Source organism: Theobroma cacao, chromosome 3, assembly GCF_053813885.1.
Source record: "Theobroma cacao isolate CCN51 chromosome 3, ASM5381388v1, whole genome shotgun sequence".
NCBI lineage: Eukaryota > Viridiplantae > Streptophyta > Magnoliopsida > Malvales > Malvaceae > Theobroma > Theobroma cacao.
This window is the reverse complement of record NC_142641.1, coordinates 45,989,861-46,003,102: the sequence shown is the minus strand read 5'-3', so window position 1 is coordinate 46,003,102 and position 13,242 is coordinate 45,989,861. Positions and strand designations below refer to the sequence as shown.

General features: G+C 33.5%; 1 protein-coding gene across 1 annotated transcript; it reads right to left on the bottom strand.

The window, feature by feature from the left end:
- Positions 1-4,161: 4,161 nt before the first annotated feature.
- Positions 4,162-9,143, bottom strand: KAN2 (Homeodomain-like superfamily protein). Its single transcript, XM_007040630.3, has 6 exons — positions 8,037-9,143; positions 7,775-7,851; positions 6,720-6,765; positions 6,461-6,626; positions 5,292-5,349; positions 4,162-4,463 (listed from the first exon to the last, which is right to left on the bottom strand). The coding sequence occupies exons 1-6, from the start codon at positions 8,698-8,700 to the stop codon at positions 4,344-4,346; spliced, it is 1,131 nt and encodes a 376-aa protein (XP_007040692.2). The 5' UTR covers positions 8,701-9,143; the 3' UTR covers positions 4,162-4,343.
- Between the last annotated feature and the right edge of the window lie 4,099 nt (positions 9,144-13,242).

The following is a 13,242-nucleotide window of genomic DNA, read 5'->3' as shown; positions in this document are numbered from 1 at the left end:
CTACCCTTCATGCGCCATTGTAGGTCACTGCACGCGCCTGGGAGGAGGGGGGGCCGAGATACAAGAGTGAAGGGAAATTGGGGGGTCCATTCCTCTGGTTTATTTATTGTCCCATATGACTTTGAAAAGGAAAGACTGACAAAATTTCTTAGTTGAAAGTAAAAAAACAATTTTTTTCCATGAAATATTATGTCAAGCAAGTGGGTTATTCAGTCATTCACTTGTCCATGCAAAAGCAAAAGATAAAGCTAAATTCCATGCTACGCAGGTATTGGCCTGCATGAAAGGCTTTTTGCTTCCTTTTACTTTGAATCAAATCTTTTTTTTTTCTCTGTGCAAAGTTGTTTCCTAGGGTTGTTACTTGTTTAAACTTATTGTTTAAGTTTGATTATTAATTTTAACTAACAAACTTTCAAGTAATTAAGTCAATTTTGAATCCAATCATGCTTTGGGGTTGCTTGGATTAATCATCATTCATAATATAAACATTATTTATGAATATTCAGTTCATTAGATAATTGAATTTAAGGTGTTTTTTTCTTCACACATTAAATTTAAATTATTAAGTACCGATAAATAAAAATTTAATTACATAGATAAATAATTAAGAACAAAGTGATTATATTAGTAATAAATTTAAGTTTTAGGTTATCGAATAGAGCCGGGCAGCTTGATTATAATCGTAATTTATAAGATGATTACCAGGGTTTCTAAATCTTCTACAGGTGTTTAATTAGGTTTAGAGCAGTTAAAATATATGGGGTCTACCAAAACAAATAAAACAAGTGGGTAGGGGAAAGATGTATAGTAGAGAGTGAGTGGGAGGACATTCACTTTAAATTTTCTTGGTAAAAATATCATGAATTGATGTTTTATAGGTTGCACGGTTGAAATTTATTAAAATCCTAATAACTTTTGGTTGCTTTTATATTATTTGGCCAAGACTTTATTTGATTCTTATGGGTTGTCTGGTTAAAGTTAAGTCCCCCATTATGTCTCTTCCTTCTTACTCAGTTTTGAATTGTTTTTTTATGATCAAGTAATAATTATACTTTAATTTGATTTGTTAATCTGTCTGCTCCATTAATATCTTTGCTGCTATTCATAAGGCTTTCAAGTGGCAGGGATGGATGTGTCTCGTGTGTGTCAATGGGGCCTCAGCAAAGCTTTAGCCAAACCCCCCCTTTGTGTAAAACCTCAGCAAAGCAAATAAAAAGTGAAAACAAAAATAAAGGAAAAGTTATTCCTTCTTTTGTTCTCCTGGATTTTAACACCCTCTCTCCCCCACCTTCCTTTCTTTTTTTTTTTTTGGTGCTTTTCATCAAATCACTTTTTCTTCCCTCACCCAATTGTGCTAAGCTTAAAGTCCTCAACCAACCTACCAAAGGCAAAGGCAAAAGAATTATTCCCATTTTTCCCCAAGGGGGGAGAGATTTCATACCTTGTCCATTTTCCTTTCTTTTTTTGCCTTCTAGACAAAAGTTGTAAGCCTATATGCAGTATCCTCTCAAAAAGGCTGTGGCATTTGCTCATATAGCTGAAAGTTTAAGACTAGAGTTTGCAAGAGTTTTTGATCTAGATGTTACCCTTTTTCAGGAGATGTTTTAATTAATTGAAATCCAAGCAAAATGTTTACTCTAATGGTGTTTGCTTCATTTAACATAATTTTGTTTATCTAATAGTAAAACCTGGCAAAAGCTCTGCTCTCGTTGAGCCCATGAGTGGTCTTTTTAGTAAGGGGAATAATGGTTGAAAGGAAAAAAGCATGTCATTATTGTACAATTCAAGCTTTTGGACCATGCATTCTTTCTTATGAAAGTGTGGATGTAACTTACCATAAATTTCCACCATGGTTTCTCCAGTGATGTCACCTTGTCTTGCACTAATCCTGCATATCTGAAAGCTGCCAGTCTTGTAGCCTTTACTTGTTTTAGGATTGACGAATTCCGGAGGAGATTGAAAGATTACTAGCAACATTTTGTGGACCTACTGGTATGGGGGGCGAAATCAATCTTTGGTTCTTTCCCCCAACTGACCTAAAACCCCTTAATCTCTCACCACAAACCTAGCTCCATAAAGGATTCCATCTCACCATATTCTTGCTCGATTCTAAGGGTATTTTAGTCATTTAACACGTCAAAGTTGCGGTCCTTCGCCCTCGATTGTGACCAAACAGCAAATAATTTGGACCCATTTTTCTGCTACCTGGTAATCATAACTTGATAAAGCTAACATTGTAACATGAGGGGGGCTTTCCTTCGCAAATTGGAAAACAAAATTATTCAGCCTAATAAGGTATAAGCCAAAGGCATAAAATTTTGTGCTTATAGAAGGAAACATCTGACTAGAGAACAAATTTTTGGTAGGAATCTTTCTACACAGAAAGACTACATGTTCTTGTCTTAAATTCCCTATCCTTCTCTATATATACTTTTTTCTCGGCTTTTTTCCAATCATTCTGTTTGATTTTTGTGTTTAAAGGAGCTTTGTGGGGTTCTTCACTCCCTGTTGATTTCAACATTTTTCGGCTTTTAGACTTACCAGTCCTTCAATATATACTTGTAAAAGGAACCCTAATTGAGGCAAGTTTACTTTGTTTTTATATATCATTTTTTCCGATCCCGAAAAATCACAAAAAACTTACCTATAAAATTTATTTTTTCTTCAAATTGATCATATGATACCGGTTAAGTCCTAATAGGAACAAAAAATATTTTATTAAAGCAACGGCGAAGTAATAATTTATATATAGGGATAACTCCCGTGACTAACATTTTAAATTTCGAATTACTTAATATAATATGATATATGATTGAAATGAAATATTTTATTTATTTTTTAAAAAATATATCTTTTTTGGGTTTACGTTTTTGCAACTTGATATGAAAATTTTGGCTTTCCCAAAATTCGAAGATTTATAAATTGATTAATTCTCCATGCATAACATGCAGGATTGTCTTATACGCCAGAGGCTATATATGGAATAATACTGCTAAAAATTCCAGGACCTTGGTCATGAGTGGATTAAAAGCAGATTTAAAGGATTAATTCTCCTTTATTGTGGCAACAATGTTTTTAGCTACACTTTCAACGAAGCTTCCCCCTCGGCAATAAGACATGGCAATTCTCTTTGCAACTTACAAGGCTTCAAATCATCTTTTCGAAAAGCTAAACATCAAAGTCTATGCTTTATCCATTCTTAAATTTAAAGTGCAATGACAAAGGGCAATGATTACGAGAAATATTGCTTTCCTTCAAAGGATTAGAATTTCGTCATTATCTAACCCTAAAAAAATTTCAAAAACATAATTTGTAGCATTTTAAATAAAAAATTTCCCGTCGGAAATACTCTAAGCAATGAAGTTCGTTGAAAATTAACACCGAAATCACCTATATTTTTAAAAAATATAACACAAGAATTTCTCGAAAGATCACTTATCTTAATACGACTCTACTCTGTATTTTAAAAAATCAACAAGGGTGTTTTTATTTAATTTGAAATTTCCTATTTTGCTTCTGACAAGATATTTTTTTTCTTTATGATATGTGATTTCTTTTAGAAAGGGAATTGAAAGCTTTTCGCTTTTCATTTTCCTCTTTCTTTTTGTATTTTACACAATTAATTTTTAAGGTAATAATTTTACCTTTTATTTCCTTTCACCCTAAGCTCATATTCTCAAAGCCTTTTTAGTATTTTTTTTTTTTCACCTTTTGTTCACAAAAGTTGACAAAGCATGTGACATTGCCTAGGAAAGAATAGAGAGCAAAAAAAAAACTCATTCTTTGGTAAAAATGTGCTAAAAATATTTTATAAATGTAAAAGTGCTCCATTACAATTACCAAGGATCACTTCATACTTTAAAAGATAGTTAAAGGTCACTCTCTCTCTCTTTATCTCTTTCTTTTTCTTCTTCTTCTTCTTCTTCTTCTTCTTCTCTTCTCTCTCGCTCTCTGTCTCTAAGTGGAAAACATACAAAATCAATTAGATTTCATATTTACGTAGGAATATAATATGTTGATTTGGATCTCTCACAAGAGCTTGATAGGAAGGACGTGTGCCTTTTTTTTTCTTTCTTTCTCCCACCCTTCTCCCTTTTGTTGCTTTCTGTCTTTCTTGTCTCCTTGTCTTTCTTTAGCTCTCTCTCTCTCTCTCTCTCTCTCTTTTACCTTTTCTTTTTCTTTTCTTTTCTTTTTCTTTTTTTTTCTCTGATATTTCCGAGAGGGTACCTGATTCTCTTCACCGGCTGCCCTCCCTCCTTCCTTCCTCTTCTTCAGAGATGAAATCATTTCAAAATGAGTAGTACAACACACAAAGATGTAATAGTTATAAATGTTTAATTATATCAATGTGGCACCCCCAAGGTGAACTCCAAATTTGGCTTCTTGGGGCTTGTCCCAGAAAGGCTTGATGAGCTTACATCTGATATTCTCTCATAGCTCAAGCACTTTGGATCCATATCCTTCTGCAGAAAAGAAAAATAAAGCTAAGACAATAAATTATTACTAGTATGAGCAGTAGCCACAAGGGAAGCGTGTGTGTGTGTGAGAGAGAGAGAGAGAGAGGATATGGGGGAATCAAAGGACACTTTGACTCAGGGAATAATAGAATATTTATGTTAGAAAAAAAATGGGAAAAGAGACATTGCTAGCTAGAGTACAGCATTTCAAAGCCTGCTACAGTCCATCCCCTTGTGTGCTACTCCCAAGACCATTCTCCATTATTATTATCATTATTATTCCTTCAGCGCTAAAATTATGACCTCTTCTGCTGCATTTTTCCATCATGTTGACCCTACTAACTGATTGATCTAAAACCATGAATCTATTACAAGGTCAAAGGAATGAGCTTGTTGGGTCAAGGGATTAGGTTTTAAGGTATAATAAAGAAAAAAGTGCAGTAAAATTGATGATGAGGCCTGAGAGCGGGTTCTTTAAAGAGCCAAAAAAAAACAATACCCTTTCTTTTTCTCAGGCTAATGACTAAACAGCCCACATGGTTGAGTTCTGTGAATCAGTGTTAGTACTAAACCAGCTTTTGGGTTTTGCTTTCTGTTTCGTTTTGCTCAAAATTAAAGGTCATAATTCCGGGAAATAATAATGGCAATTTGAAATGTGCATGGCTCGAAGAAGAAAGAAGAGAGCAGAAAAAAAAAAAGTAGTTTGTTCCTTTCTTCTTTTTTTTTACTGCTACCTTTGATTCGGTTCAATCCTATTACTGTTAGCATCAGAATGTTGGACAAAAGTTTTCAAAGTGAAGGTTATTTGGGGAAATAAAAGTTTGAAATTAGTACCTCGAGAGATGGTAAGTTTCGAGCAGAATCCTTTGGTTTCCCATGCAACCAAGCTTCCCTGTTAGAAACCAACACAATGAGAGAATATTTCCTATCAGTGGAAGCCATGCAGAAGAAAAAAGCAAACTGAGAAAAGAAAGCCATCTTTTGCTGTCTTGTTTATAGTTGCTCACACTTTACATTTTATGCCCTGATTGAAAATAAAGTGAAAAAAAAGAAAGAAAAAAACCCCATGTGATTGCCCATTACCCATAACAACAGACCACAACAAAGAAGGTTCAAAGGGTGTAGCTTTAATGCCAAGATTTCCACTAATGGGGCCATCACAGAGTTTTAGCTTTGACACTAAGTTTTCCATTTGTAGGTCCCATTTATTTGCCCTATATCTGAGCCCACAAAATCCAAAGGAAAGAGATATCTCCATTTTTTACGTGGATTTGTCATCCCGGGATTCTCCCTTTTTACCTTCACCCACCCATGGGAAATCATGACCTCCATCACTAGTATTATAATTACCCCATCATGGAGTTTTCTGAGTTTATATTGGGACTATGGTCGTCGACAGACAGAACAAAGCAACCAAATCACTACCTTCCCCTCTTTTTGTGATTTTCTTGCATGTAACTATGTTTGTATATATATTTGCATGTGATCGTGGAGAGAGAATGCCTAGACGAGGCCACAGAGAGAGAGAGAGAAAGGGTCTTTTAATTTATAAACCAACAAAATCGAAGTTTTCTAATACAAACATTCTCATCACTATCATGGCCGCCCTACATCAAGAAAGCAAAAGTTCCCAATGAGAATACGACTTTGTAAGATATAAACTGTTATCTAATTCTTGTATTAGAGGACTGTGCTGACGAATGCATGTATATATGAATGCAATGCCAAACGATCAAACAAAAGGGAACCAAGATGATAAATCAAAACAAAACTGAAGGATCGTACTACATTAGGTCTATGTGGTTGTTGTGACATCGATCGCAGTATCATTCGTTTGTCCTTTTATTTTCATTTTAGAAAAAGAAGAAATTTTCTGAGTTACGAAACAATGGAATATATAGGTAGGAAACAACTGAAACAGAAAGGACAGACACACTGATAAACAAGCCAAACCATTCCTAGTAGTAGTTGTAGTAGTGTTATTGTTAGCACAGCAGACAAACCTTGATGAATTGCTCCAGAGGCCATGGTACTCCTTGTCTTGATGAGCATTTGATGATGGTCTTCCCTGCTGAACTGATATCTCAGATCTTCTTGGGTTTTGAATGTCAAACATCAAATCTTCTGAAGTATCCCCAGATGATCCGTTTTCAAAAGCATCTGATTGTCCTGCTTAAACAATTAAGTTTATGTGATTAAACACAAGTTTATATGCATTACACTACTAAAATCAACCTGATGAAGGAATATTGCTGTACTAACCTGAAGATGCAGCTGCTCTGTCTGTGGTCTTCACCGTTCGATACATCTGCAAGCAAATTCATGGGAAAAAAAAGGAAAAAGAGATATTATTAAGAACAAATAAGAAGGCATTAGAGTAGATAAGTATAGGGTAAATAAATTTGATTAGCATCAATTCTTTTAGCCCTTTGAGTGGCTAAAGAAGATGTAGAAATAAAGTAAACAAGCAGAAAGTAGACCAATAATAAACTGTTCTCTCAGTACCAAAGACAAGGTGTGATACAGATACAGTGCATGCAAGTACGAACTGTAAAAAAAAAAAAAAAGAATGGAGATAAACTATGCAGCCGCACAGAAGCTTTTATGTATGTATAAATGGGAATTGAGGAGCAGTAAAATATAAATGGAGGTACTGTAGAAGGAGGAGTTTTAACCATGGTTAAGGAAGGGAGGTTAAAAAGAAACCCAACTGAGGAAGATATCATTGAGAAATGATAGTGTTTTTGTACTTGGTTATATGTTTTCCTTTTACTTTTCTCTCTGAGTGCGAGAGAAAATAGTTTTTAAAGAAAAAAATAATGGAACTTAGTGAAAAACTTGTCTCGGCTTGGCTATGACTCATTTTTTTGAATTCCTTGGGCTTTGTCTTACTCTTTCTCTCTCTCTTTAATTGAATTTTTTTTCTTTTACATGGGCTGGTTCATTCTTCCAAGCAAAAAGCTGTTTATTAGCTTGCAGAATCATCAGATCTAGTAGAAAAAGAAGTGCTGAGGATTTGAGAGACCCTCTGCAAGGAAACATTGGAATTTGTAATTTATGGTATTAACAGCTTCCGGTAATGTAGGCTATTTAAATATGCAAAATTCAGCTTACTACCGCCATTAACGCTGCATCAAACTAGTACTATGATTAGCTTGAGTTGAGGAAGTAAGATAAGGAGATGAAACCCAAAGTTGCTGAAACTTCAAACTAAAATAGTTTCAAAATTATTTTCTTTTAAAGGAAACCCCTGCAAGTAGAAAAGCTAGAAAACCAGGTTGAGATTATATCAGAGAGGATCAGAAAGTTTGTTTTACCTGTAAGTGGGATTTAACATGTGCTAAGGTAAGATCTTTGACATCCATTAGCTCAAGAACTGACTTGGGTGTAGCTCCTAAAACCCCAAAAGAGAGTAAATATAATATGTAAGTCAATTTTCTTAAGCATAATGATATCCTTCTTTTTTCCCTGTTCCCAAAGATGCTAGAAAATCAAAGGAAGCAATGGTGAAAGGGCAAAAAAGACTGAAAAGTGAATAGTAGAGAAAGAAAAGAAGGAAGAAAGAGAAATGAAGCATACTTTCATGACCACCCAATAACTCAACAGCGTGAACAAAGCGAGCATGAAGTGTAGTAGTCCACCGCATCCGTGGAGCTCTCATGCTTCGTTTAGCTGGAAACCTTGACATGAATCTTGATCTCATCAACCCTTGAGACTGAAAGGGGCTCAAGCTTGTGTTACTAGTATTGTTAGTAACCAAAGAAGAAGGAGAGGAAGCTAAAGACGAATCCAAAGGCTGTTGAGCAAATGGGAAAGGAGTGGGTGGAGGAGGGTTTTGGTAGACGGGAATTCCCCTTATGGGTCTCAAGAAACCAAGCTCTTGTCCTAGCCCTTGTTGCTGCTGCTGGTGTTGATACAGTACCGGGTGCTGCAGCTGGTTGTGACGGTGAGGGAACTGGTTTTGGTGATAAGTGTGGAAAAGATTACCATTGCAATTGGCGCCACCGTTTTGGAGAAGGTGAAGGTGGTTGGAGTTGGATTCTGAAACCCTCGGATTCGACAAAGAGAGCTCGAAGCAGTTATCAGTTTTCGCCATTGAAGACACCGAGTTTCTCGAGTCGAGAGCTCTCTTCCAGAACCCCAAATCCATATCCTCTTCTGTTCTCCTCCATGTCGATGAGGGTTTGCTGTTTGGTGGGCTGATTTGCAAGGATAAATCTGGTTGTGCTGGGAATAGCTCCATCTTTAACAGCCAGACAAACACTTTTTTGTTTGAAGGCCCCCTCTCTGCTTATATCCGTCGGTCCCTTTCTTCCTTCCTTCTCCTCCTTACTCTTGCTGTGCTCTCCTTGTACTGATGATGTGGATAAGAAGTATATATCCACGAAAAGGATTAGGTCTTATTTATCTATATATATATATATATATATATGAAGCTTTGAAGAGAGGGGGTGATCCAGGGCAAAGAATTTGAAGGTACTTTTCAGGTGAAAAAATTCTGGGGTTTTCTCTGAGATGGGGTTTGATCAAGTTTTCTTTTCTTTTGGGAAGGGAGTAGTTGCAGAGATTGGAGATTGAGAGAGAGAAGTGAGAGAGAAAGAGAAGAAATGACAAGGTATGAAGTGAATGGTTGTTTCTTTTGTGTGAAGTATATGTGAGAAAATGACACTTGAGGGAGAGCTATAGAGACGAAAGAGAGAGAGAGAGAGAGGTAGTATTTCTTTTGTGGACGTGGGGGGTAGGGTACTAGGGCGAGAAAGGGAGAAAAAAAAAAAAGATGAGAAAGAAAAAGTAAATTAAGTTTTTGAGGGACTTGATTCCTTTTTACTACTACTCCTTTCCCTTCCTTTCCTCTCTTGCTTTCTATCTTTCTTTTCTCTTTTCCCCCTTTGTTTTCTTTGGGACGAGAAAAAAGAAGAAAAAAAAAAAAGAGGGAAGATTTTATGTGTTATAATACTTTAACGTGTGCATTTGTCCCTCAAACTCAACAACTCATACTAACCTTTCTAACCCCACGCCCACACCCACACGCACCCTTCTTTTTAACTCAAAACTCAACCCTGCCTGGCTCCTCCTCCTTTTCACCATTCCTCTATTCACTAAATTTAAAAAGAAAAAGCTTACAAAATTGTGTAATTTATTATTGTATAAATGCACTATATATTATCTAATGCCAAAAATTTTGATTCAGATATCAAAATGTTTTATGGTTTCTGGCTACGTATACTTACTTATTTTGATCCAATTTAAATGGTCATTCGTGCTAAAATTAATACTACTTTTTTTTGTTTCTTTTTTATTTTTTTCGGAAATTAAGATAAAAATTTTGATGTTGATATATTTTATATTTTTTAATATAAGCAATTTTTAAAAATAAAGTTATAATATGAAAAAGAGACTGTTCAGGTAATATGTGCTCTTTACGGACGAAAACATACACAACACAAGATCTTGTACACTATTCCCCAAATCATAAGGGTGTCTCTTAATGCCTTGATTCCAACCACTCATTTGGGCATGATGAAAACCCTAATTCCCAAATTTTTACTTTCTGCAAATTCCGGGCCCACCATTCAATTTCTCAATTTCACTTTCTCTTTCCATAGATACGTACATTTTTCTCGTGAGAAATTGAAAGCTATAATAATTTTGGGTAGTTACATAGATGGCCCTCCTAATGGGAGCCGGGAAAAGTCAAAACAACCCTTTCCCCTACCCGAGGGTAGAGGCACTCAACTCCAAGGGTAAACAGGTCATTTCATAAAAAGGCCAACCCCCGAGACACCGGTCGCTGCCCAAATGTTCCATGGACAAAATGTTGAGTGGAGTAAATCATCTTCAAAGACAACAGTCTATTTTAGACATGTACCTTATCTTGCAAGGACATGTTTGGCCTGCACGATTTCTTTCCCTGTTTTTTCATGTGCAAATTAATTTCCTTCCCCCTCCTCAAAACCCTTTTTTAACCAATTTAATTAAATAATTATCATTTTAATGACAACCCCCTTTTCTCTCTTTGACTTCTCCAAATTGGAAAACGTTGTAACCCTTTTAGATGGTTTTTCTGATTTGTTGAAATGATGCATTTGTTATTAAATGCGTTTTGTTAACAGAATAATTAGTACGAATTCTATAACTTTTTAATTTATAAAAAAAAAAACCCGAAAATGACACAAAGATTAAAAATTTTCAAAGGTAAATTAAGATATATAACATGCGAACAATAAATTATAAATTACAAAATCATCAAATTAACATAATTATCCGAACAATCGAACAGGTGTGGTGACTCGTAGCTGTTTGTTTAAGAGTTTTTGTCGTGTATGGAATAATAAACATCAAATTTGGAAATGTAAATGCGGTAGTTATTTTAATTTAAGCCCGAAGAAGAGATAAACTATTTTTGGCCATATCACCCATCTTTCCCTTTAATAAAATATGACAAAATAATAGTTAAAAATAGGGATTGGAGTTTGCAATGGAAAGAATATTGAGGAGAAATTAAAACTTTGATATGTATGTATGTATGTATGTAGAGGGTGTGAAGTTTCTTTTTAGAAGAAAAATTAAAAATGATAAAGCAAAAGACACGTGATGAATTTCCAAACAGAGATGTGGAGATTGCGGGGGTTTATTCAATTTGCTGAAATTGTTGAGACATTGCAGCTCTGTTGTTATGGGGAGGACCATTCATGACGCTTATTATTATTTTTTTTTAATGAAACCCTTTTCATTTTACTGCATTAATGAAACTGCAAACGTTAGATTCTTGATTAATTGTTAACTAATTAATATTGTAAAAGTGTAGTTTGATAATAAATATATAAATATATAACCATCTCCATTTACAACAGTAAGTAGAATTATGTAACAAAGTTAATTTGGTATGATTTGCTTAAAGTATGTCTTTTCAAGACTTTGTTATGATTCATTTCGACATAATACTTTAAAATTTTTAAATTATTTAAATAAATTTTTAAATTTTTATTTTTTATAAAATAATTTTTTATAATTAATTATTAATTTAATCAAAACATCATTTATCATTTATACCATGTGACATTGATATGTTATGATGTGACATGTTGATATAATATGATGATATGGCCATACTGCATTTTTCACTGTCTATGTTGGTACTATACAAATATAAAAGGATAAATGATCTTTTGATTAATGGCAATTAATCAACCATGAGTTAAAAAAGCTTATTTAATTTAAAATAAAAATACATACACTTGATTAAATGTATTTAAAAAAATAAAAAACTATTTAAATTGTCTTAAATAGTTTAAATTTTTTTTCAAGTACTATGTCATTCACTTTTTTACATTTTTTTGTACATTTACTTATGATATTTTTTATGAAAATTATGATTATGTATCAACTCTTGATATTTAATAAAATTTATTTTTGAACTAGCAAAAAAGGAAAAAAAAAACAAAAAGAAAAGTTAATTATATATTTGCCAAACCAATTTGAATGGGCTCATGGAATAATTGGGACCAAGAGCAATTATGTAAGTGGTTTTTCTCTGTTCAGGTTTGCTCTGCTTTGAATGTATGATGCCCCCATAAGCCATGTGATTAATTAATGAAACATACATACAACATTGAAATGCACAACTGCCCAACATACTTCATGTTTAATTCTAATTTGAGACCAACATCGACCATATATAGCAACTTTCAATTACTATCACTTCTTTTTCTATATATTCTATAATGATTTCTATTTTTTTTTTGGATCCATAAATTTATTTTATAAATTTTACTTAAATCTCGATATATATATATATATATTTCTCGGATATAACATATTTCAACTTTAAAATTTAAATTAAGACTTTCAAGCATTACGAGAGTAACGATATATTTTATTTTTTAAATATGTTTTTGTATCGAAGTTAAGTAAGTACATAGTTAATGTTTGCGATGGTACATTCAACTAAAGCATGTGGTGTGTATAGAGAATTTGTCGTACCAATAATTTTATAGTTAATTAGCCGACAACTTTTTGAAAAACTTTTTAATATTCCTTTGGAAATAGTTGAAGGACTGATCATTCTTTGTTCAGTAATAGTTATCCAAAATCCAAAAAAAAAAAAAAGAAAAGAAACGTGTTGTCATGACATATAGTATATCTCAATCTCATGGATAATTAATTATGATCCCAAATGATTGAATCTAAAAAAATTGACGTGACCCAGTTTTGCTGAATACTTGGCCAACATTTGCCCTTTTTTTCCATGAGCTACTTGCACCTTGTAAGCAGTAATTTCTGGCCCCCTGATCTGATGTTTCTACAATCATTCATCATCTTCCTGTTTATATATATATATATATATGAATTTTAACCTTATTTCTTGGGCCCCAGTAAGTATTAATGTTTTAATTAAATATGATTTTTTTTTCTCATTTTTGGGCTGAAAATTGGATTTACCATAGTCCCAAAGCCTAAAAATTGGAAAAGAGAAAAAAAAAACAAAAAAGGAGGACAGTCCTAGAAATATTTTTCTTCGTTTATCTTGTATTAATTGATTAATTAAGATTTATAAAGAAATGCCGGTCAAGTCTTTAGGTTTTGAATTGCAGACAAGAGACTGATTACGGCATAACTCATTTCTTTTCGATATATAGATATAGTGCTTGTTTGGTTTGATTTTTTTTTTAACTTATCTATCTTTTAAAAACAAAAGTCAGACTAAACATAAATTTTAAAAAACTCTTAAAAAATAACTTTTTTTAAGAGTAATATTTAAAAAAATAGCTTTTTTTTAAGAGTA